Consider the following 25,870-nt stretch of genomic DNA (forward strand, 5'->3'; position numbering starts at 1 on the left):
ACACACACGGATGCTTTTGTTCTGAACTATTTGATTGTAAGTTGTAGATGTGATAGCCCTTTACCCCCATATGGTTGACTGAGCATTTCCGAATAACAAGGACGTTCCCTTACATGACAGTGTAGTTATCAAAATCAGGAAGCCGACACTGATACAATACTGTTGTTAAATCTGCAGACCTTATTGAGTTTGTACCAGTTGTCCTGAAAAAAAGTCATTTTCTGGTCCAGGACCCACCCCAGGTTTACACATTGCAATTTAGATGCCGTGTCCCTTTAGTTTCCTGCAGTCTGGCATTGAATGGTTTTCTGAAGTCTTTCTGTGTCTTTCATGACCTTGACATTTTTGAAGCGTACAGGCCACTTATTTTGTCAAATATCCCCGAGTCAGGGTTTCTCAGATATTTTCTCATGGTCAGACTCAGGGTATGCAGTTTTGGCAGGAACTCTGGTGCCATCTCAGTGCTGTGCTGAAGGAAAGCTAAATGGGGGATTAGAGGCCGGAGTGGCGACTTCAGCAGGCCACAGGTGGAGCAGAAACAGCTGTCTGCAGGGGCAGACTCAGTGCACTGGTTCTCTTTTTGTCCTGCTTTTCAGAATCCTCTTAGGTGATGCTGGCACTTGTCCTCCGCTTCTGGGCCCAGCTTTCCTGTGGACTTGGTCTCCCTTCCCTAAGAGCTTGCTGCCGTCCCAGCGCCCCAGGCCTCACTCGTGGGCCACAGCAGACCTAGGCCCAGTTTTCACCCTTTGCCTCTGCAGCTCAGTTGTCCTCTCCTGAGGATGAGGATGACCAAGATGACATCAAGGTGTCTTCCTTCGTCCCGGACCTGAAGGAACTGCTCCCCAGTGTGAAAGTCTGGTCGGACTGGATGCTCGGCTACCCAGACACCTGGAATCCTCCACCCACGTCCCTGGACCTTCCCTCACAGTGAGTCAGCCTGCTCATTCCTTTGGCCCTGCTGGCCTTGGCCCACGTGTGCTCCCACGGCTACCCTCCTGGTCCTCTGTTTCTTTCCACCCACCGCCTGCTTATTCTTCTCTTCCTTCCTCACTTGAACTTTGCTTTTTCACTTCTTTGAACACCTTCCTTGTCCCCTGGTACTTTAGGCTGTTTTTCCCTGTTATGCTGTCTGTTCCTCCTCTTCTCAGTCTGTCCTTCTCTCTCTCTAGCTTGCTTTGTTTTGATCCTTGTCCTTGCTCTTGCTCTCACTTCATGCTGTTCATGTCTACGGTCTCTGCAGCTGCCTCTATGGGTGTGTGTCGAGTGTGGGCATGTGTCCGTGTAAAGGCGAGGCCTTGTCTTTTACTCTCCCTTTTAGTTTCTCTCCACACGTCCTTCAGGCTGTGTCCTGCTGCTTCCTGTGCTGCCTTCCATACTCTGCTTGGGCCTTCCTCTCACATGTTGTAATGGTGTGAATGTGCACACCTCTGTCTTCCATTCATTTCGTTTCCCATCTCCCTGTCTCTGTGTGTCCATGTGCTATCTGTCACAGCATTTGAGGTGTGGGGTGTGTTGGTCTGGGGAGTATGTGTGTCTGCCTGAGTGTGTTTATGTAGATTTCTTTGTTTGTTTGTGTGACTTTTTTCTTTTCTTTTAGTAAACTGTGGTAAAATATATATGTAACAAAATTTGTCATCTTAACCATTTTTAAGTATACGATTCAGTGGCATATTATATTTATATAGTTGTGTAACCGTGTGGCTATTTCTTTTTTCTTTTTTTTTTTTTTTTAGATTTATTTATTTGACAGAGAGAGTGTGAGTGGGGGGAGGGGCAGAGAGGGAAGAGACAAGCAGACTCCCTTCTGAGTGGGAACCCAACTCGGAGCTCAATCCTAGGACCCTGAGTCAAAACAAGGAGTCAGATGCTCAACTGCCTGAGCCACCCAAGCACCCAATATGCATAGCTGTTCCTTACATCCGTATCTGTGCGTGGGTTCTATCTCTGTGTGTGCCTCTTTGTCTCTGGTTGTCTGTGTATGTCCGGGTGTCTATCTGTGTCTGAGTGTGAATGTCTGTATGTATCTAAGGGTCTTCTGGTGTACCCGTACATGTCTGCCATGTATATGTGTCCACATAGTTCTGTGTGCTGTGTCTGTGTCTCTTCTAGCCTTGGGTGTAGGGGTCTCTTTGAGGGATTCATGTATCTCCATGAAGAGTCTGTTCCAGTGTGTCTGTTTATGGCTCTCTCTGATTCTGGGTGCATGTCAGTCCATGTGTGCTTTGGTCCTGTCCATGTCTCCATGGACATGGACATGTACGGGAGTGTGTGTATATGTTCCTGAGTATCTGTGTCTAAGACTGCCTATGTCCATGTCCGTGTTTGTCTGTGACTGTGTCTCTGTGTGTCAGTTAACATCTGTGTGTTGGAAGGGGAATTTTTGTGAATGTGGGTCTCCCTGAGTCTACCTGCCTCTGCCTGCCTCATCTGGGTCTCCCTGCTGGAGTCACCTGTAGCCTGCCTGTCTCTGCCTGTCTTGGCGCGTACCTGCCTGCCTTGGCGCGTACCTGCCTGCCTGCCTCTATTTATCTGCCTCTCGTGTGTGTCTGTCTGTATTAGGGGTCAGCAAACTGTGGCCCAGGAGCTAAGAATGGTTTACATTTTTAAACAGCTGAAAAAAAAATCCAAAGAATAATATTTCATGACTTGTGAAAATTATTAGGAAAGTCAAATTTCAGCGTTCATGAAGTCATATTGGAGTATTGGAGCACAGCCATGCTTATTTGTTTACACTTTGTCTGTGGCTGCTTTTGCACTGCAGCAGTGGAGCTGAGTAGTTACAATAGAGACGTTATGGTCTGCAAAGCTTAACATGTTTACCGTCTAGCCCTTTGCAGAAAGTTGGCTGACTCCTGGTCTCTATGTGTCCTGTTCTTTTCTTGTGTTAGTGTTACTGTGTGTTCATATTTGCACAATCGTTTCTTGATGTGTGTGCGCATTGGTGCTGCCCAATCTCTGGTCAACTCTGTTGATGGTCTATCTCTCTCCCTCCCTCCATCTTCTCTTTCTTCCTGGCTCTGTCTCTCTCTTTCTCCTTTTCCTTTCTTCCCGCCCCCCCACTCCCCCCCGCCCTGTGCTCTGTTTTGCGGTGCAGTGTACTCAGCTCCTTTAGGCTCTGTGCTGGGTGTGTGTGTGTGTGTGTGTGTGAGAGAGAGAGAGAGAGAGAGAGAGAGAGAGAAAGAGAGAGAGCGCGTGAGTATCCATGCCCAGCATTTAATTCTTCTTCTTCATTGCTCTGCTCTGGGAGGGGAACATACTGGAGGACAGAGTGAGGAGACCTAGGCTGCTACGCGATGGTACTTCTCTGGGCTGGGGGCTGCCCATGTGAGTCTCTCCACTTATGGGTGACCTACAGAGGGAAGGCTGCAGGAGAGATTTCCAGCTAGTAGTTTCTTGACCTTTCTGTGTGGACTGTGTGCTACTTTTTACCCTTTTCTTCCTCAAACTTCTTCCCTGTTCCTCATGCCAGGAAGCTCCCCTGGACTGTCCAGTGCTTTCTCTCCCCCTTCTCTCCCAGCCCTAGCTCGGTAACTGTGTGGCTAATGTTCACAGCACCCTCCCGTGAACCCTCTTAGGTTCCCAAATGCGCCCCAGGCTGAAGCCTTAGGAGCCAGGGTTGAGCCGTCTGCTAGGTGGCTGGGGTCACACAAAGGAATGGACTTAACTGCTGGCTAGGGGCGGCCATTTCCCGGCAGTGTTCTCTAAAGAGTTAACATGTACAGCCTCAAACATTTCGGGCAGTTAATCTATAATGCCGACTAGGCAATTTGCAGTTTTGGAAAGAAACTGACAAGGAAGGTCTCAGCTCTCCAAGTATCCGAAGCCACTGCTTCTGAGCCTGCACAGGGGTCACAGAGTGTTCCTCCCTTCCTCTCAAGGGGTGGGGAGGCAGACCATCTGTCCTTGGAGCTTGGGCTTTCCCTGGGTCACCTCACCTCGCAACCACAGGTCCCTTAGATATGGTTCACCCAACCCCTGTTTATCCATATCCCGGCCATCAGTCCTGTTAACTCTCTTCTGTGACCCGTCTCCCTTTATCCCTCCTCCCTCTCCCACTCCCTTTGGCTTTTGTTTGGCTGAAGAAATGGAAAGCTCACACAGGAAGTGCTGGGCCTCATTTGCTTGAGGTGCTGAGTCTGTTTTCTCTTTGGATGCTGTAGCAAATGGCCCGTTGCCGGCATATGCAAGCTGCTGCCCATCTTTGGGCAAGGGCTCAATCTGCAGCTGGGCACGTGGTCCAAGCTACAGCCGTCCCCAGCTAGGCTTCCCCTCCAAGGCTACAGACAGGCCGAGGGGGTTGGAACACTTGAACAAATTTGCTTTTTCTTTTCAGACTCTTTGCAGTATATTGAATCTGATTGCCTAGTAAACAAGTTCCTGTATAGCTGTGGGCACCACTGATGAATCCAGTCTAGGCTAGAGCATTCAGCATGGTAGAGAACGGAGTCTCCTTTTGCGCTTTCTCTGCAGTCGGGATCAGCAACTGGTCATTCCTGGAATGCAGGTTTAAGCATAAAGAAGGAACTTTGCTGTCCTGGGGACTGACCACAAGACATGGTGGTTTGAGGGCTGGGGCCTCTGTTGGACAGAGCAAACCTGGCCTGACCACCACTGAGGGTAGTCCCACCTCACAGATGTCAGATCCAAGTGCTGGAAAAGTGGAATGAGAATTTACCTTCCTCACTTCCACTTTCTCATATAGCTGCCTAACACTCACTGAGTAAATAACTATGGTTGAGAGATTGGTAGGGTATGGTGGTTCTGTGGATTTCAAAGTGGCCTCTTATGCTCATTGATCTTTCATACTCTGGAGCCTTTTCTTTTAAGGCCACTGGGAATAACACACTCCAGATAGTTCTGTGGATGTCAGAATAGTAATCCCTGTGACACTCCCAAGGTCCTTGTGCTGATCTCCATTTTGGAGGTTTAGGAATGCTCTCAAGAGAATAGGAAGGAAATGGCTTCTACTTAATATCTCTCCTTTGGAGGTTTTCACTGGTTTTTGCCAGCATTTGTTCTCTGCAAAGACAGATCCATCATTGATCCTAACGTAAGGTGATCAGATAGCTTACCTTTCAGTTTGCTTCTCCTCCAGAAACCCTCATTCCCAAATTGTCTCCCTGACACACTTGGACCCTTATTCATCTATCCCCCTTCATTCCCTCCCTTTTATTTCATTACCTTCTTTCTCCGTACAGTTAGAGAATCATTCCAAAGCTTTCTTAGGGAAATTCCAGAGCTCAGCATTGTCTCCTTGGTTCTCTCCTTTTTTGCCCATATTTCTCTTCTTTCCAGTCCAATATACATTTCCTAGGCAGTAGCCACTTAGGCACATGTGGCACACATAGGACGATGACGACAGGACATCACCAACACCGCACAATGATAAGGGCAGGATTTCAGGGGCTCTTGTGCCTTCCACACAGGGGCAGTCATAGGTATGTGTGTTGGAGTCAGCAAATAAGTAGATGGACTTTCCCATTTGTACTTGTAATAGGATGGCTTTATATCCCCGGAGATTTTGGTACAGGGGATTACAGCAGGGTGTGGAAAGTTGCCTTGAGCTGCTGTGAAAGACAGTGTAGAGTGCTTTGGTCTGTTTAAAACAGATTTGTGGGGTTTGGGGGAGGAGAAGTGGGGAACACGGTTTCTACACTAGGTCTCTTGTTAGGAGGGAGAGGTAGCTGCTCCCCACTTAACCATGTGAGCATGAAGTAAGCTGTGAATGTCAGGTGATGGAGAGGAGCAGAGCAACAGGCTTTCACGAGCCTAAGCATAATGACCCCTCACATCCTAGGACCTTTGGCAGGCTAGGGCAGTGGGACAGCCTACCTCATTTCATAGTCTCTGCTGACGCCAAATCTTCCCTCATCTTGATCTCTAGTTCTCAGTAAGTGAAAGAGTCAGGGGACTTTGAGAACATCCAAACCTAGCCCAGCTGTGGCAGTTGGTTTATTGCTTTCAGCTGGTACTTGAACCCAGGTCCTGGTCTTGGAGGCTTTCCCAGGTTTAATCCCCAGAGCTTTCTCTGCAGCTGTATGACACTGCGCTGACCCCGAATGAGGATAGGAAAATAGAACCAGTGCCAAGCCAGAGTCTCTTTTTCATTTGGAGTCTGGCTGTCTGCCCATGACCAGGGTTACATAATGGGAAACATAGCTGGGGCTCTGGAGAGCCCGCGTTTCACCAGGCTGCCCAGACCTTCGCATTCTGATGCTATATATCTTCCTAATTGTAGCTCGGATGCATTTATCACACTGTTGGATTGGAGTACTGTTAAAAAAAGAAGAAGAAGAAGAAAAAAAAAAAAAACTCCAGAAATTCCTGGACTTGCTACTTTTCCATGGCTTGTCTTGTATAGTCTACAGAGCATGCTGGAAAAGGCTTGTAGGGAGCTCTCTGAGTGCTGTCACATAGGGAGACTTAGGAATATGTAGGGAGTATGCAGTAAGCTGATTTCCTCAGGGAGCCTACATGTGTTGACCCTGTAGATGAGATAGAAATTCTTGAGTTAAAAAACAGCTAGTTCACTCACCCTCACGGGGCAGCTCTGAAAATAAGAACTAATCCCAAGTCTAATCGGCACCCCTTCAAGGACGCTTAATACATCTTCCCAAAAGGGCATTTTAGGAGGTCACTAAGTAATAGTCCATCAGCACTTCCCTGAAGGAAGTGGTGGTGACTGTGGGAAGCCCCTTTGCTACCCTGGCTCCCCACCCAGTCTCCCTGGCTCCGGGTTGGGGCGTCAGCACTACAGCCTGGCACCAGGGGGTTCCTCTTCCTCCAAGTGCTGAGTGTGAGACACACGTGATCTCTCCCACGGCAGGAGCCTCTGTCCCCTCCCAGCTCCTCTCACAGGGCTTGTGAGAGGAAGGGGTATTGGCCTAAGGCTCCAGTCTGACCCCAACAGGGTACAGCAGCTGACCCCAGGGAGCGTACTTTCCAGCTCTGGGCTGAGGTTATTTGGGTCCAGTGTGTGCTAAACTAAGAAGACGTGTTGGAGTGGTTACAGCTAAAAATTTAGAGAGGCAGGAACCGTGAGAATCCGCACCAGGGAGGCCGCCGAGGGCTCCACTCATGCCATGGAGAAGTTGAGGTCCCCTGGGGGCTGCTCTTTCCCAAACACACAGTGTTGATGGGTTTAACACACCATAGTGATGCAACAGAGGCCATACATGTTGAGCGTAGCTTGGGAAAACTGCAGTCACGTAAGGCACTGACCTAGATGGAGGATGAGGGAGGCACAGTAGAGGTACTTGAGACATCCTGGAATGAGGTTACCGTGACCTCTTGTTGGCCAAAGGGTTCCAGCTGCGCTGCTTAGAACATGCAGAAGTTTATGTTCCTGGAGTAGTGCAGGGTGACTGGGCTTCAGAATTCGATTTGCCCTATTGGGCAGAATTAATTTAAGTTGGACACTTTCCCAAGGGCCCCAGTTGACTTGTTTGTATAAATCAGAAAGGCAAAAGGGATTATCTTTTAACAACTCTTAGGTTCTTATATTCACCTAATAAACAGCTGTTATTCTTGGAGGATGATATCTTGCTGCCCATGTCTTAACTCCTAAAACAGTGATCTCTGACACCCGTGTCTCCTCTTTATATCATGACAGCATCTGGAAAATACACTACAGTTCCTTAATCTCTGAGGGAGCTGCAGAGATTCCTACCACCCTCATCTCTACCCCATTCCAGAGCCCGTTGAGGTACTTGGCATTGTCACCAGACCAAATCCTTAGCCCACTGAAAACAGAGTTGGCATGACATCTCAGCTTAACAAAGGACCTTCCTAAGGGGTTCATTCAGGTCCTTTCTACCTATTAGCTGCTCACCACCTGCAGTTGAGTGTGAAGTCCTCAGGGCTGCAATGGTCTTATGTTGGCCATGGAACCCCATGTTGGGAGTTGTGGGCTGAGGTATAGTGGTCCTTAGGCAGACAAGTTTTTAAAAGAGCATACTGCATATCTTAAGAGCGTTTCTCTTGTTGTGGCCTTCTGTCTTTCCCCTTTGTGTGTATAGTCCACGGGCTTTCTCTTTTCCAGCTTCCTCATGTCTAGTTTCTGTGCCATCTTGGCTATATTTCCAGAACTCCTCATTCCAGGAACTGAAAGACCCAACTTGTTTCCCATCTGTACTACAACTCTGATCTTCCATAGCTCTGAAACACAATGCAGGGCTTCTTCTCACTCACCTCTTTCCGGGTTTGTTCTGCAGCTGTGGAGTTTGAATGTTAGTGTTTAAACAAGCTGGTATTACACAGGAAATGGCCACCTCCACAGGCCCCTGCAGGCTTGTAACATGGGGTCATTGTACTTGATATTAATCACCAGTCAGCCTGTTCCCCCAGTAAAAATATGAAGGGGTGTGTGAGGGCTCAGTCCTCCTTAGACTTGCCAGAAGGATGGCCTGAGACCTGGTTGGACCTTAGCACTCCACTCTCTGAACTCTGTATGTCCCTGGGCCCTACCCCGATCGAGCCTTTAGAAAAGTTCCTACCTGACCTCTTCCCTATAAAGCTGGGGGATCTGCCTTTCATTCTGAGTTCTAGAAAGTAGATCTGTTGTAGTATAACTTGCCTCACCTGTCTCACACCTTACTTAACCTTTTGGAGCATTTTGTGGGATAACACCTTGTGTGAGAAAACTCCAGAGTGCAGGAACACAGAAGCCTGTTAGTCTACCTGACACCAGGGCTTCTCAGTTCCTTGGACTGAAGCTGCTTTTCCAGGGGTGTATGCAGAAATAACCCCAGCCTGAAGGGTTAATCTGATTCCCCAAGTCAATATCCCCCAAACAACCAGCCAAGAGTGTGTGTTGGTTCATTTCTGTGAAATGTGTTTCCCCAGTCACCTGGGCTGGCCTGGGCTGCATTGTATCGGCCAGCAGCTGCACTGCACTCAAACTGACAGCTACATTAAACCTTGGAATTCTGAGGCAATAAAAAGTAAATTAACTCTTATTTTTTTCTTTTCCTGGTGGAGTGAGTGAATGCATGTCTGTAGGGAAGTGAGTAAGCCTCGGTCCTGAGTACATACCTCTAACTAGCCACTGCTGGTCTGTCCCAAGCTAGGATCTCGTGTTCAGACTCCAGCCAGGGGTCTGCTTTCCTGGTGTGTGGTGTTTCTGTGGGGTTGGGCCACTGGGTCACCCAGCAACTGCTGATCCTTGCTTACTAATCACATTACAGCTGCTTGAGAGGTTCCCTTGCCACCATTCTGAGAGCCGTAAACGAACTCGCTGGACGCAGTTTCATATTCTCTGGCTGCTTTGTGTCTGCTTGGTAAAGAATGCATCCTAACTGTAGAGGGATTTTGTGGGTTCTGGGATCTTCCCCAAAATACGACTGGGGACCAGAATAAGCCAAAGGCACTCACCCAGGCTCATAGCATTGTTTAGAACCAAAGTTGTTTGAGATTGTCTGAAAACCTTTTGGTTTTTCAAGTATTTCTAGAAGATTGGAAAAAAACTCATAGCCTCCAGAATTTGACTTTGGGCTCCTTGGCCCAGGCTAACTTCGAACCTTCAGAACCCAAGGGCTGCTGAGGGTTGAAGTTTGGGAGGCACTCCTACCTGGGATAAGGAGCTAGAGCAGGAAAAAGCTAAGCCTTTCCCCTTCCATGCAGATAGGAAACCCTGTGTTCACCCACAGAGCTGACCTCTCAGCCCAGAGGCCTGGTTGGGGGTAAGCTGAGGTGATGATGCCCAGGTACCAGGAATTACCTCATCCTTAGCTTTTGAGGTCAGGCATCTCACCTAGGTTTTTTGGTTTTTTGGTTTTTTGGTTTTTTGGTGTGTGTGTGTGTGTGTGTGTGTGTGTGTGTGTGTGTTTTAAGTAAATGTATTTATTTGAAAGAGCATGAGTACATGCAAGGGTGGCGGGGGGCAAAGGGAGAGAATCTCCAGCAGACTGCCCGCTGAGTGCAGAGCTGATGTGGGGCTTGATCTCATGACCCTGAGATCATGACCTGAGCCAAAATCCAAGAGTTGGATACTTAACCGACTGAGCCACCCAGGCGCCCCTCACCTAGTTTAAGTACCTCTTCCTTTTAGTACTAGTTTCCTGACACTCCTCTTCCCTTCCCGCTGTGGAGAGTCACGGTATGGTGCATGGGTGCCTAATTAGTGTGTTTGTGTCCATGGTGCTCATTGGGAGAGGAGGTAATTGATGAAGTGATCTTGGGCAGTCGCACTAAGACACCAGAAGAAAGAAGCTACTTGGAATCAGAGTTCAATCACAAGACCAGTCTGAATGGATCAGGGTAGAAGTGACCTTTCACTGAAGCATTTTGTGTATTCCCTTGGTTCTGGTTAGTCTAGCATGGCCCTCAGGCCCCTTTATATTCCTCATTTGGGAACTCGGGACACTTCCTATGTCTTTTGGCACCAGCTGCTATCTTACAAACCAACCCTGGGGTAGGAACTCTCATCCACTTCATTTTTGCAGTGAGTCTTAAGATTTTGGCACAAGGTGGGTGGTAATGGGCAAAAGGCAGCTGTGGGCAGGGGTCCCTAGTGGTGGCCAGCAGTCTCTGGGAGGAGTCAGTTTTGGTTTATCTGAGCCTTAGGGGACAGGGGAGCATGGTAATGAGAACCACATGGTACCACATATTTCTTCGTCTTGGATCCAAGATGGTAGGGGTAGGAGGATGAGAGAGGGATGTGGGGCCTCCCACTGTGGCAGCCGTGGGTAATTTTCTGCTGCCTCTCCCTGACTGGGGATGCTGCTGCCCACACCTCCCTACCCTCCACTACGTCCTGAAGCGATCAGGTCCTTGACCTGCACAACACCAACCAAGGCCCCTAAGCCAAGAATTCAGCTGGGAGACTTTTCACCTTCTTCCTTCTCACTGTCGTCTTTCCTGTTTATTTTCCAAATTGCTGCTCTGCAGCCGAGCAGTGTCTGTTGGCCAGAGCTCACCAGCGCTGTGGGATTGGACTCAGGCAGTGGGCTCAAGTGGCCAGCAGGGCACTGGGGGAGGAAGTGGGGAGCTGGAAGAGCCTCCCTGTGCGTCTCCCATGGGCAGCGCTAACCTCGGAGGCGGCCCTGAGCAGCCCTATCACATCCGGTGCTTGTCTCTGCAGCCGGGACCGGAGGATAAACTATCAGAGCTGTGGGGCAGTGCATCATTCCTCTTATTATTTTCTTCTCTGCAGATGGGGTCGTGGAAAGTTCAGTTCCTTTTAACCCTCGAAGTTCTGTTTATTCTACAGCTGGTAGCCTGAATGCCGCGTTTCCCATTACATCACAAAGGGGCTCAGGCAGATCTCTGCACAGAAACGTGTTGCAACTGTTTATTTTTTTCCATATTTAAACATTTCTGACAGCCAAACTCAGCTGAGCCAAAAGATGGAGCTTTGTGAATGAGTCTGGTTGTTGGTGTCTGTACAGAGAGAAGGCTTTAGAAAACTCTCGTCCCTCCGGTGATTCTTCCCAAACATGTTCTTTTTCCTGGGCAAAGCCTGTGAAGCAAGTTACTTCTGCAGTACACGTGTGTTGATTATGTGCTGTTGTGTGATTAATGGGGCTGTGTTCCGCCTGGTTCCCAGGACACTCTTGAAAACAAGATGTTTCATTTCATTGCCTTTTCCTAGTGTAGTGATTACAGTAAATAAACCAGTGCAGGCTCCTTCCACCTGGAGTCAGTCAGGGAGTCCCCACACCCCTACTCCACTTTCTCTCCCAGCATCACCTTCAGTGGCATGTCCCTTGAATGCCCTTTTTTCTGCCATCTCCCAAAGGCTCCTAGACTGCGGGAGAAACAAATTGCTTAAGGCTGAAACCCCTCCCTAGCAGATTTGGCTCATGCGCAGTAACTCCTCTGGGAAGATTCCAGGATGTAGCTCATTCGTAGCTCTCTTTGCCTCTTGCCACTCCCCTTTTGACCCTAATTGTAAAGCTTTTTTTTTTTTTTTTTTTTTTTTTTTGTAATTCTCCTGTGCAACTCATTCCTTTTGAAGTACAACTTAGCATCAATAGGTACAAAAACTGGGACAGTCCCAGGCAAGGCAGAGTGGTTGGTCACCCTGTATCTAACCTTCTACAAATGAGAGAAAGGAGAGGGAGTGGGCTGGCCAAGACAGCACTGGGACTGGTTCATCTGCTGAGATGCATGGGAAGCTTTAGTGTCCTGGGATGATCTCGGCAGGCCAAGAATGAGGTTTTTTATTGGGTGGGTTGGTGGGGTAGGAGGGGATGTTTAATTCCAGTACAATTAACATACAGTATTATGTTAGTTTCAGGTGAACAGTATAGTGCTTCAACAATTCTGTACCTTACTTGGTACTCATCAGAACAGATGTACTCTTAATCCCATTCTCCTATTTATATTTGTTTGTTTTCCTGTTTATATGTAGGAGAAGATTTCTAAAGCATCATAAGGGGGAAAAAAAACCCATGTGACTCTCTTCATGGTGTGACTGGCCCCTCTGGCTGCATGGGAGGAGGGGAGATTGGCGCTCTGTTGCTATCTTGTGGCATATACTTGGCTGGACAGAAGTGGGGGAATTCTGGGAGCTGCCTCAGGCACTGGGTGTCTAGAATGTTTGAGTAAGTGTCTCAGGCACACTGTCTGGAAAGGTGACAGGACCTGCATTAGGCAACTGATTCTCTAAATTCCTTTTCCTCTCTGGTTAGGACTTTAAAAACTCCCCCTAATCAATTTCAATTTTGCCTAGATGGACACTCGTCCACCAGATTGCTGCCATGGATGCAGTTTTGTACCCTAGCTTTTTGGGTAAGAGTTTCTGGAAGTTGCCAGCCATAGGCAACATTTGCCACCAGTACCTCCCTTCTCACAAATGCTTAAAATACTTTAACTGGTCCCTCTTTAGAGCTGTTCTTTCTGCCCTTATTTCTCACAGGGTTGCTATGGATGTGTGGTCGATGCTGGCTGATTTCTGTAACATATTGACTGCGGTGAATCAGTCTGAGGTGCCACTGTACAAGGACCCGGACGATGACCTCACCCTTCTTATCCTGGAAGAGGATCGGCTTCTCTCCGGCTTTGTCCCCTTGCTAGCTGCCCCTCAGGACCCCTGCTACGTGGAGAAAACCTCGGATAAGGTCAGCCCCAGGCCAAACATCCCTCCCCATTCACCCCTCCTCTTAATTCTCCAGACTTTTTTATTCTTGGGAAGTTTTCTGTGCAAACGGAACATGATTAAGTCATTGAGAAGGGTGTTAAGGGAAAATATCGACCTTTTAGCCGCTGACATCCAGCTCTGTGTCCTGAAAAAAAAAAAAAACCCTCTCGACTTCCTTTGGTGTGTGTGTGTGTGTGCTCGCTGGCATGTTGTATATACGATCATTTCCTCACTTGTTTAAATAGTGCAGCTTGTGTTGGCAGTGCTCTCACTCAGCTCCAAATGGTTTGCATCATGCTTAAAGCACCCTCCTTCCTCCCCCCTCTCCTCCTTCCCCCCAGCCACAAACTCTGCACTAGGAAAACAGCCAGGGCTTTTTCCCTTCTCTAAGGAGGGGAGTGATAAATAGGTGACTAGAGAGAAGCAGACACCATGTGTTAACTTACAAAAAAAGCTTTTAGGAATATGAAGCATTCCCCGCTGCCTGGTTTCTATTTTTCTTCCTCTAAGGACTGTGTTTTAACCTGAACTTTTTTCTGGTCTGTTTATAGAAAACAAAGCTCGTTGCCTGTTGCCCCGGTGGAGACTGTGGAACTCTTAGTCTCTGCTTAACAGTTGGGTCTTTGGCCAGGTGTAGAGGGTAGGGCAAGCTGCTCTGCTTCACATTCCCATGTAGCAATTGCTTGGGTGGGGAAGGGGCACCCACACACCCCAGGAACAAAGTTTCCTATGCTGAGCTGGGGAACTCTGTGTCTGACCTCTTTGCAGAGTTGTTAACATCATATCCCCTGGGGAGGCCTTTGGGGAAGAGGCCACAAATGGCTTCTTGGGTGGAAGCCTTTTGGCCTACATGAAGTATATAGAGAGAGACATAGGTGCATGGCTTTTTTTTTTTTTAAGATTTATTTATATGTTTTAGGGAGAGAGAGAGAAGGGGCAGAGACAGAGGGAGAGGGAGAGAGAATTCTCAAGCAGACTCCCACTGAGCACAGAGCCCAATACAGGGCTTGATCCCAGGACTCTGAGATCATGACCAGAACCAAAATCAAGAGCCAGCTCTCTAACTGACTGCGCCATCCAGGCATCCCCAGATAGATGTTTTTTAAAAAAATACCAAATAGTAAAAACTAAATCCCAGCCATAAACTACAAATATGAAAGAGATTATATTGAATAAAAAATATTGCTATATTGAAGATTTAAAATGTTTAAACTTATTCTTAGTAGGAAAGAGTTATATGTTCATTATAGACAAGTAAAAAAAAAGAAAGAAAGAAAAATTTATCCACAGTCCTTTTACCTAGTGGTAACATCTGTGTTATTTTTGCTAATCATAATCATATTTAACTACTAGCATACACACTTTTTTTTTTTTTTTTAAATTTATATAGTTATCTTTGCTTATTTGTTTTTTTGTTTTGTTTTGTTTATTTATTATTTTTTTAAATAAACATATAATGTATTTTTATCCCTAGGGGTACAGATCTGTGAATCGCCAGGTTTACACACTTCACAGCACTCACCATAGCACATACCTTCCCCAATGACACTTTTTTAAATATAAAACTAAGAATTGTTATACAGGCTATAATCTGATTTTTTTCACCAAATCTTTTTTTAGTGTATTCTTATATGAAATCATTTTTAAAAAGATATTTATTTATTATTTGTTTATTTATTTTAGAGGGAGAGATAGAAGAGAACAAGTGGGTGGGGCAGAGGGAGAGGAAGATAGAATCTCAAGGAGACTCTGTGCCAAGCGTGGAGCCCAACATGGAGCTCGATCTCGGGACCCCAAGGTCTTGACCTGAACCACAATCAAGAGTCAGATGCTTAACCAACTGAGCACCCTATATGGAATCATTTTTGATTATCACTTTGTATTCTTCTGTATGCCAAGATTTCTTTAACTAGTCTTTGCTCTATTGAGCCAAGGGACTATTCTCAATTTTTGTACTGCTGTAAACAGTGACATGATCCTTATAGCATAATTTTTGCATATATTCCCCTTGGTTAAACCTATTGACATAAAAAAAACCTCTTCCTCTTTGGATGTGTTTAATGACTAATATCTTGGGAATGTTAGACTCTCTCTCTCCTAAGAGGAATACTCATTTTATGCTTTTCCAATGAAAAGTTGGGAGTGAAATCCTGCTCTTCTAGTGTCAGAAGGGGATAATAATGGGGAATTGTAGTATGTGAGGCTGAGGATAACTAACACCATGTTTATATGTTGTGGGAGAAGGTCAGTTAGAAGAGAAACTGGGTAAGCATGGCTTGGGCCAGGAGATCTTAGTACTCTTCTTCTGTGATCACAAGGTGAGTTTGACTCTGGAGGGTACTTCTGGGAATCAGCTACTGGCTTAGCTGCCTTTTGGTGCAGAACAAGGAAGGAGGCCTAACCAGCTTCAGACTTGCTGACCCCTAACTCCTCATCAACTCTCCCAGCAGTAGTGTCAGTATGATATGTGTACGTGATACAGCATATGGTACAATGCAGCATATGATGAGTGTATGATGTGGCCAGAGAAGAACACAGAGCCAGCAGCCCATGCCCTCAGCCTGTAGCAGTGGTTCACAGGCTGCCCCAGGGCAGTTGCAGCTCGTGGCAGCTTGAGACTAAGGTAGGTCTCCGCCTCAAGGACTGTGAAATAGGTATGTCAAACATAACATCTCCAGATCCATACTCTCCCATAAACCTGGTTGTCTGTCTTCTCCCCATCTTGGTAAATAACAGCTTTGACTTTGGGTAGCTTATATCAGAATTCTTGGGGTTATTCTTGGCTACTCTCTTTTTCTCACACCTCCATATCTAATTTATCAGCTGTTCATGTCTTCTTTACCTTCAAAATAAATGCAGATACAACTCTTTCTTACCACCCCACCCTAGATCAGCTCTTTGCAATGCCTTCTGACTGGTTTCTCTAGTTCCTCCTTCCTCCTACTCCCCAGTCTGTTTTCAGCACAAGTGGAATGATCTTTTTATTTGTTTATTTTTTTTTATTTTTTTTTTAAAGATTTTATTTATTCATTTGACAGAGATCACAAGTAGGCAGAGAAGCAGGCTCCCTGCTGAGCAGAGAGCCTGATGTGGGGCTCGATCCCAGGACCCTGGGATCATGACCCAAGCCGAAGGCAGAGGCTTTAACCCACTGAGCCACCCAGGTGCCCCGGAATGATATTTTTATTTTTTATTTTATTTTTTATTTATTTTTTTTTTTTAAGATTTTATTTATCCATTTGACAGAGAGATCATAAGCAGGCAGAGAGGCAGGCAGAGAGAGAGGAGGAAGCAGGCTCCCTGCTGAGCAGAGAGCCCGATGCGGGGCTCGATCCCAGGATCCTGGGATTATGACCTGAGCCGAAGGCAGCGGCTTAACCCACTGAGCCACCCAGGTGCCCCCGGAATGATCTTTTTAAAACATCAATAAGATCATGTCACTTCTTTGTTCAAAACTTTCTGATAGCTGCTTCTCTCACTTAGAGCAAAAGCCAGAGTTTTGGTGGTGGTGGTGGTGGTGGTGTTTTTTTTTTTTTTTTTTTTTAAAGATTTTTATTTACTTGAGAGAGAGAGAATGAGAGAGAGAAGGCATGAGAAGGGGGAGAGTCGGAGGGAGAAGCAGACTCCCTGTTGAATAGGAAGCCCGTTGCGGGACTCAATCTTGGGACTCCAGGATCGTGACCTGAGCCGAAGGCAGTTGCTCAATGAACTGAACCCAGGCACCCCAAAAGCCAGAGTTTTAACAGCATCCTGCAACGCTCTCAGTGATATGACACCACCTCTACCCGCCCTTAACTCTGATGTCAGCTCCTACTGCTCTCCTCCTACCCGATATGCTGTAGTCACATTGGAGTCCTTGCTGTTCTTCACACAAGCCAAGCACTCATGTCTAAGGGTCTTTGCACTTGCTTTCCTCTTAACCTAGAACACTGTGTTCCCAGAGAGCTGTGTGGCTCTCTCACTCCCTTCTAAATGTCACCTTGTTAGAACGGTCTTCCCTAGCTACTCTGTATAACATGTTTCTTTCCTTTTCTTTTTATTTTACTTTATTCTCCTTTGCAGAGGAAAATAATGTCTCTATATCTAGCATGTATTGGTCCCAGGATTAGGTACTTCTATATAGTATCTCGTTAAGTTCTCCCGATAAGCCTGCCAAGTAGGTATTAGTACCTTTGTTTTGTTTGTTCTGTTGTGATGGTGGTGGTGGTGGTTTTTCAAAGAGGTGACTGAGGTTCAAGAGAAGAGTGAAAAAATGTTGATAAATCGTATGGGTCATCTGCATAGCTGATCTAGAATCTTTAGGTCAGCTATGGAGGGAATCTGTAGGAACCTCAGCCTTTTAGAAATCTGAAAGAGATCAATATTTTCTCCAGCTTTTAGTGTTCAGTACCAAGAAATGTAAAATATGTCAAGGACTTGTCAGTAGCAGCAACATGTGCAATTTCAGTGCTGTCCAGATTGGTCCCATGTTTGGTCCCACCTTGATGCCCATTCAACAGGTATTTACTGAACATGTCTGTATTATACTATCTTACACCCAGAACAAGAGAGATCTAGACTTGTAAAGCAAACATCCTAGTTTGGGAAGCAGTTGGTGGCATGTACAAACGTGAGAAGCAACATAAGTTAATTTGAACCTGTAATTAAAGAGGAACTCTTGAAATTTTGTTGAGCTGGTAGTATTCCAAAGAAGGCATTGCTTAAGGAACACTGATTTGGCATTAATGTATCATTGTATTTCCTAAGCATGTTCTATGGAACTCTAGTTTTATAGGTTCTTAATTGTTAGATGAAAGTAAAAGACTTTCATGATCATACAAGTTATGGTAAAGTAATGTTAAGCAGGGATGCCTGGGTGGCTCCGTCAGCTAGGCATCCAACTCTTGATTTCGGCTCAGGTCATGATCTCAGGATTGTGAGATTGAGTCCCAAGTCGTCGAGCTCCCTGCTCAGTGGGGAGTCTGCTTCTCACTCTTCCCCTCTCTTTCTGCTCCTCTCCCCACTTATGCTGTCTCTCTCTCTCTCTTTCTTTCTCTCTCTCTAAAAACAATAATTTTTAAAAAGTAACAACATTAAACAGAACCCAATACTGTAAGATTTATTGGAGCTTTAACATAGTGTACTGTGAGAATAGACTTTGCAATCTTTCCCAAACTTGATTTACCTGTGATCTTTTTTTTATTTAACATCTTGCAGGTCTAGTATTTAGCTTAAAAAAAAAAAAAAAAAGTTAAAAAAAAAAACAAACAACAAACCTGGGTGTGGGATGAGCAAAAGGTAAAAAAACAGGTTGCTATTGGAATCATCCAGAAGAAAAATCAGATGAGGGTAAAAGCCGAGTGGAGCTAGTTACATTCTGAGACAAACATCACAGATGTTGAAACAGAGCCAGCCAGGGCAAAGAAAGTGACCTTAGGTTCATTGTGTGACTGCTGGACATCTAAATTCAGAAGGTTAAGTAATTTACTTACCCAAGGTCATGTAGTTAGTAAGGAAGTGTAGGCTTAGAATCCTTCCTTTTCTGTAGTACTTTAAAACTTCATGTTCTGATACTCCTGGCTGGCTCAGTCTGTATAGCATGGATTCATTCTTTCTTTCCTTCCTTCCAGAGAGGGAAGTGGGGAGTGGCAGAGGGAGAGGGAGAGAGAGAGAATATCAAGCAGACTCCCAGCTGAACATGGAGCCTGACGCAGGGATCAGCACAGGGATCGAACTCATGACCCTGAGATCATGACCTGAGCCAAAATCAACAGTTGGACGCTTAACCAACTGAGCCACCCAGGCGCTCCAAGCGTGAAACTCTTGATCTCCAGTTCATAAATTTGAGCCCAGTGTTTGGCATAGGTTTACTTAAGAAAAATTAAAAAAAAAAAATTTTTTTTTTAAATCCTCATGTTCTAATGATTTGGTGTCTAGGATTTGGTTCAAAATAATTTATGGATAGAAGCATGAATGAAAAAAAAGACCAAATATTGATCATTATTACATCTGAATAATGCGTGGATTGATTTCATTATAGTGTTCTACTTTTGTGTATGTATGAAATTTTCTATAATAACTTGTGGTTAAAAACAGTAATATAGGGGCGCCTGGGTGGCTCAGTGGGTTAAAGCCTCTGCTTTCGGCTCAGGTCATGATCCCAGGGTCCTGGGATCGAGCCCTGCATCGGGCTCTCTGCTCAGCAGGGAGCCTGCTTCCCTCTCTCTCTCTCTGCCTGCTTCTCTGCCTACTTGTGATCTCTCTCTCTGTCAAATAAATAAAAAATAAATAAATTAAAAAAAATAAAAACAGTAATATATAGCCATCCTGAAAGGAGGCAAAACAAATAAAATTCTATGTCTTTTCTGCCACATTACGTGCATAAATGATTGAAAAAGTAATCGAACTGTAATAATAATGAAGTTAAGCTCTTGCAGGCACTAATCGCCTTCCAGGCACTGCGCCAAACTCTTTTTACATGCATTTTCTCATTGAAACCCCAACAACCTTATATGCAGATAGGAGAAATGATGAAAAGGAAACTGTTCTAGGAGAAAGATGTTCAGTTCATGTTGTGCCTTAGTCAGTGTAAAAAAAAAAAAAAAAAGCTTAATTGTCTTCTTCAAAATCTATGTATGTGACTGGCGATACTAACCAAGGATCTATAGTCTTTCTATAGGATATATAGTCTTTTCTTAGGCTCTAAAGAACTTTCCTGAAGCTCTAGTTATTTAATGGTACTGATGCATTTATGCATGCAGAGGTGTAAGCAGTGCTTATTCTGTCATCCCCATAGTGGTTTTATTTGTCTTCCTTCCCATATTGTCTGACTAAGAACTAAGTGAAGAACTTTTCAGTAAGCTCATGCTGGGGCCATTCTTTGGGTTGATTGGGGGAATAAATTATTATAAGTCACATTATTATAAGTCAGTGTTTTGAGTCTCCTATCACATCCCATTCATTCTTATAGTCATTTTTGCTTTTTTTCTGGATGTAGGATCCTAGGAAACTTCATCATACTTAAATATGTTGTTGAGGTTAAAGATGGGGCTTAAATTGTCCAAGTTTTGGAACTCCTGGCTTGTCTGCTTATTTATTTGTTAAATGACATTTTTGGAGTGTTGTTTGTTGTATACATAATTACCCCAAAATGTTTTAAATGGAAAATATAGAAAAGCACAAAAAATAAAAATCGCCTGCAAACTACCACCTAAAATTAATCAGTGTTAATAGCACAGTTTAAGTCCTTCCAGTCTTCCCCATGCTTAAATGTGTATACTTATTTTCTTTTCATAAAATTAGACTGTCCAGTATATGCTTTGTTCTTGTTTTATGTCCTTTATATATTTATATATACTATACATATTTTTTTAAGTTTTTAAAATTTATTTGACAGACAGAGATCACAAGTAGGCAGAGAGTCAGGCAGAGAGAAAGGAAGGGAAGCAGGCTCCCTGCTGAGCAGAGAGCCCGATGCAGGACTGGATCCCAGGACCCTGGGTTCATGACCTGAGCCGAAGGCAGAGGCTTTAACCCACTGAGCCACCCAGGTGCCCCGAGATATACTATATGTATTATATATATATACACACATATACTTGTACACGTGCATACATACGTGTGTGTGTATGTGTGTGTAGTTTTGGGCAATATATTGCCTTTGTTGTTTGGTGGTCTAGAAAATATTCAAGTGCTACCAGTGACTAATTTATTATATGTGCTGCCGAAGCGAGCACAACCAGTGACTAATTTATTTAAAAACATACTTGATCCTCTATTCTCAAAGTATCAACATCAAGAATAGAAAAAAAGCCAGAACTATTGACTCATATATTTAAGATATGGAAATTAGGGCTGCTTACAAATATGTATTTTCTTTTTCACACAATTCCATGTTGTTTCTAAATTTACAGTAGTTATTTAGAATTAATTTTATATTAAGTGTTTTCAGTGCTCACCATCAGGTCTTCTACTCTATGGCTTTCCCCCTCTTTTTTTTTTTTTTTAAGATTTTTATTTGTCAGAGAGAGAGAGTGCCCAAGCTGGGGAGCCACAGGCCAAGAGAGAAGCAGGCTCCCTGCCGAGCAAGGAGCCCAATGCAGGACTCAATCCCAGGACACTCTGAAACCATGGCCTGAACCAAAGGCAGATGCTTAACCGACTAAGCCACCCAGGCGTCGCGGCTTTCCCATTTTTATTATGTCCTTTGACTCATCTGCTATTCAGTAGTAATATACATACTTATGCAAAAGAATCAAATAATTCACAAAAATATATACAGTCAAAAACCACCTGCCAGGAGTAACTGCTGCTAACAATTTTGATATTTACCTTTTTAGACTACTTATATACTGACTAAAACATATTTATACATGTATATACCTAAATGATCAAAATGATAGTGTGGTGTGCATTCTTTTCCTTACTTTGCTCTTTTTATTGAGTGATCCGTCAAGGACATTCTTCATGACTACTTTTGAACACTTGCATTTTGAAATAGTTTTTATTTTGCCCTTGCACATGAATGGCAGCTTAGCTTAAGTCAGCTTTTTCCCCCCTTAAAACTATAGGTATTATCCCATTGCATTAATGGTTAGGAAAAATTGGAGAAAAGTCTGACTTTCCTTCCTTTGAAGTCAAACTCTTTCTTTGGTCCAAAGGGGGTAACTTACAGCGTTTTATAATCTTGAATTTCAAATTGTACAAGGATTTATTTAGATGTTGGGCTTTGTACTTTAATTTTTTATGGACACCTAATGAGCTTTTTAATAAGCAGATCCACTTCTATCTTTGGACCAGAAAAGTTTTCATGTCCTTGATTGCTAATGTTCTGTTTATTCTATTCTTTTCTTCACTGTCTTCTACATCTCTTTTTCTGTCATCATTTTCATCTCTTTTTGCTTTGCCTCTGCATTGTCAGAGAGCTTCGCAAGTTTATATTCTCTGGAATTGATTGAGATTTTTAGAATGCTGATTCTACGTTTTACTCCTTCTAATTCAGTTTTTAAGTCTGCTAATGTATTATATGTTTCCTCATATTACTTCCCTGTTTTATCCTGGAATCTTTATATTTTTGCCCACCTTTTATCCAAGTCTGTTTAATCTGTCTTTGTTTTGTCATTTTTCTTTTATCATACTTCACAGAGTCTATGAGTTTAAAAATTCAGTTTTAAGAATATCTTCTTCATTTAACATTCCCCACACTCCCTGCAAATATGCTTTGTTTCTCTATCTTTTTGTTTGCTATGTTCTCCACTTTTAATGTTGCAGACCCTTTTCATAAGCCCCAACTTGGATTTCTATAATCTGATTCTGGCCAGTTACATTTCTTTGAATAAAGAAAGGTTTCCTCAGGTCTGATAATCTGCTTCAAAATAGGTTATGTAGATTCTCATGGGATTTCTCCTTTGTCTACAAATACTATTTAAAATCTTGTCAAGTCTATAGCTGGTTGTTACAAGTTTTGTAAGTATTACCAAGTAATACTCCCTGAAGGGAGTGGGGAGGAGGCCAGGTGGTATCCAGTCTTATTAAATGAATTTATTTTCTACATTTGCTACTCTGTATATAGTGGAGCTACTATACCAGAGCTAGTTTTCTGTGTCTGATCTCTATTTCACATAAATGATAATGGCAATTTCCGACCACCTTACTGGAGCTGTGGCCATGTCAAGAGGAAATTCTACTCTCTGGCCCCTCTATTTATTTAAAGATTTATTTATTTATTTTGGGAGAAAGAGATAGCCAGAGGAGGGCCCAAGGAAGAGGGAGAGAGAATCCCCAGCAGACTCTGCACTGAGCTCAGAACCCGAAACAGCGCTCTGTCTTACAACCCTGAGATCATGACCTGAGCTGAAACCAAGAGTTGGACACTTAACCAGATCTGCCACGTAGGCACCCCTGGCCACTTCCCATTTAGTATGGTAGTTTACCCCTGAAATGCTGATTGTGAGTGTTACTGATTTGTAGCTGTGAAAAAGCTTCCAAGTGGTGTTCTGCATCTACCCTATGCCCTCACACTTTGCAGTAGACAGAATAATGGCCCACAGAATAATGGCCCATTGAAGATGGTCCACATCTTAATTCCTGAGACCTGTTGAATGTTACCTTACAAGGCAAAGGTGCCTTTGCAGATGTGATTAAGTTAAGTAAGGATCTTGAGATGGGAAGATGATCCTAGATTGCTCACGTGTGATTAATGTAATCACAAGGGTCCTTATAAGAAGGCAGGAATGTCAAGAGTCAGAAAAAGATGTGATGATGGAACTAAAGGTCCCAGTGAGAGAGATTTGGAGATAGTATGCTGCTGGCCTTGAAGATAAGGGGAGGGACTATGAGCCAAAGAATGCAGGTGGCCTCTAGATGCTAAAAAAGACAAGGAAGCACCAAGAACTCCCAAGAACACCAAGGGTCCGAGAACACTGTCAACACCTTGTTAACTGACAAAACTGACAACACCCTGTGAACACCTTGATTTTAGAATTTCTGACCTTTAGAAGTGTAAAGTAATAAATTGTATCATTTTAAGCCATTAAATTTGTAGTAATTTGTTACAGCACCAATAGGTGACTAATACACCCTTCCAAACTGGAGAATTTTGCAGGCTTTTCATTGTTTCTTCTCTTGGTGCTTTCTTTTTCTTTTTTTAAAACCTTTTAAATTACAAAATGTGCATATGGAAATGCATTAAACAAAAAGACTTGGCACAAAATGAGGAACTTGACCAAGCAGGTCAAGAAATAGAACAACACAGGGATGGTAATTGCCAGTTCTATTCAGTTTATGTAGGAGGTCCTAGCCAGTACAGTAAGACAAGAAAAAGAAATAAAGTATTAAAAATATGATTGGAGGGGCACCTGGGTGGCTCATTTGGTTAGGCAACTGCCTTCATCTCAAGTCATGATCCCAGGGTTCTGCGATCGAGTTCAGCTTCGGGCTCCCTGCTCAGTGGGGAGTCTGCTTGTTCCTCTCCCTCTGCCCCTCCTCTGGCTTGTGCTCACGCATGCTCTCTCTCTCTATCTCTCTCAAATTCTTATTTTATTTTATTTTATTTTTATAAAGATTTTATTCATTTATTTGACAGGCAGAGATCACAAGTAGGCAGAGAGGCAGGCAGAGAGAGAGGTGGAAGCAGGCTCCCTGCTGAGCAGAGAGCCTGACGTGGAGCTTGATCCCAGGACCCTGGAATCATGACCTGAGCTGAAGGCAGAGGCTTTAACCCACTGAGCCACCCAGGTGCCCCTAAACTCTTATTTTAAAAAAGATGTTTTGGGGACGCCTGGGTGGCTCAGTTGGTTAAGCAGCTGCCTTCGGCTCAGGTCATGATCCCAGCGTCCTGGGATCGAGTCCCGCATCGGGCTCCTTGCTCATCGGGGAGCCTGCTTCTCCCTCTGCCTCTGCCTGCCGTTCTGTCTGCGTGTGCTTGCTCTCTCTCCCTCTCTCTCTCTCTGACAAATAAATAAATAAAATCTTTAAAAAAAATAAAAAATAAAAAATAAAAAAGATGTTTTGGTAATACATTATATGTTAATAAAAATAACTGAAAAAAAAAGATTTGGAAGGGGGAAAAATCAAGCTAAAGGTGTCTTTGTTGGCAAATGTGATACGTAGAAAATCTCAAAAAAAAAAAGGATAAATTAATAGGATAAGTCAGTTTAACAGAGTTGCTTCATATAAAGTCTGTATACAAAAATCAGTTCCTTATCCCCATACTAACATGTAACCAAATAAGATTTTTTTTAAGTTGACTTCTTAAAAAAATAAAATGTAAGTGGATTTCTTAGGAGTGCAAGCTGTTAATTGGCTCTTAGTGATCTGCTTCCATCTGTCCTCTATCCATCTGGTAGTAATTCTTTATGATTTATGGCGGATGGATGGCATTTTCCTGTTTAAGAGCTATTGACTGCTGTGCATCAGGTACTATTCTGATACCACAGCCATGGCAGTGAACACAGTAGACAGTGGGCAGATCCCAGGGCATGGGAGTATATTCTGTGTATCCAGTTTGGTCACTTCATTTGGGATATTGGAAGTAGAATTATTTAATTCAGAGGTCTGTGCTTTTTTTTTTTTTTTAAGATTTTATTTATTTATTTGAGAGAGAGAGAGTGAGAGAGAGAGAGAGAGCATAGGAGGAGAGAGGTCAGTGAGAGAAGCAGACTCCCAGATGAGCCAGGAGCCTGACGAGGGACTCGATCCCGGGAGTCCAGGATCATGACCTGAGCCGAGGGCAGCCGCCCAACCAGCTGAGCCACCCAGGTGCCCAGGTCTGTGCTTTTTAAGGAGCTTTTTTGTTTGTTTTTTACAAAAATAACCTTTCTGGGGTGCCTGGGTGGCTCAGTTGGTTAAGTGTCTGCCTTCAGTCAGCTTAGGTCATGATCCCAGGGTCCTAGGATCCAGCCCCATGTTGGGGCTCCTTGCTTGATGGGGAGCCTGCTCCTCCCTCTCCCTCTGCTGCTTCCCCTACTTGTGCTCCCTCACTCTTTCTCTGTCAAATGGATAAATAAAATCCTAAAAAAAACAAAAACAAAAACCAAAAAAACCTTTCTTTGTATTATGCAATAGATGCTCATTTTAGAAATACTAGGAAAATCAAGATTTATGAGTAAGGAGAAGAAAAGTTTCTGTGATCCTTCTTTCCTGGTTGGGTAGATGGATAGATAGACAGACGTGTGAAATTTTTTTGCTTTTTGACAGAAATAGAATCAAATCATATATACTGTTTTGTAATCTACTTTGTTCACTTAACAGTAAATATATCCTGCATATATTTCCATGTTCACCTAACATGAATTTTAGTGGCTGCCTTAT

At 44.1% G+C, this 25,870-nt stretch overlaps 1 protein-coding gene across 2 annotated transcripts in view; it reads left to right on the forward strand.

Annotated features, from left to right (window-relative positions):
* LOC111151251 (SMG6, nonsense mediated mRNA decay factor) overlaps positions 1–25,870 on the forward strand; it is a 241,550-nt gene that overhangs the window by 109,813 nt on the left and 105,867 nt on the right. For both annotated transcript variants that reach the window (XM_022509115.1, XM_022509116.1), the window contains 2 exons: positions 759–927; positions 12,860–13,061. In XM_022509115.1, coding sequence (XP_022364823.1) covers positions 759–927; positions 12,860–13,061 — 371 coding nt within the window. The remainder of the gene's footprint in view (positions 1–758; positions 928–12,859; positions 13,062–25,870) is intronic.

The sequence above is a fragment of the Enhydra lutris genome, unplaced genomic scaffold (genome assembly GCF_002288905.1).
Source record: "Enhydra lutris kenyoni isolate GAN:26980312 unplaced genomic scaffold, ASM228890v2 scaffoldscaffold26, whole genome shotgun sequence".
In the NCBI taxonomy this organism is placed as follows: domain Eukaryota; kingdom Metazoa; phylum Chordata; class Mammalia; order Carnivora; family Mustelidae; genus Enhydra; species Enhydra lutris.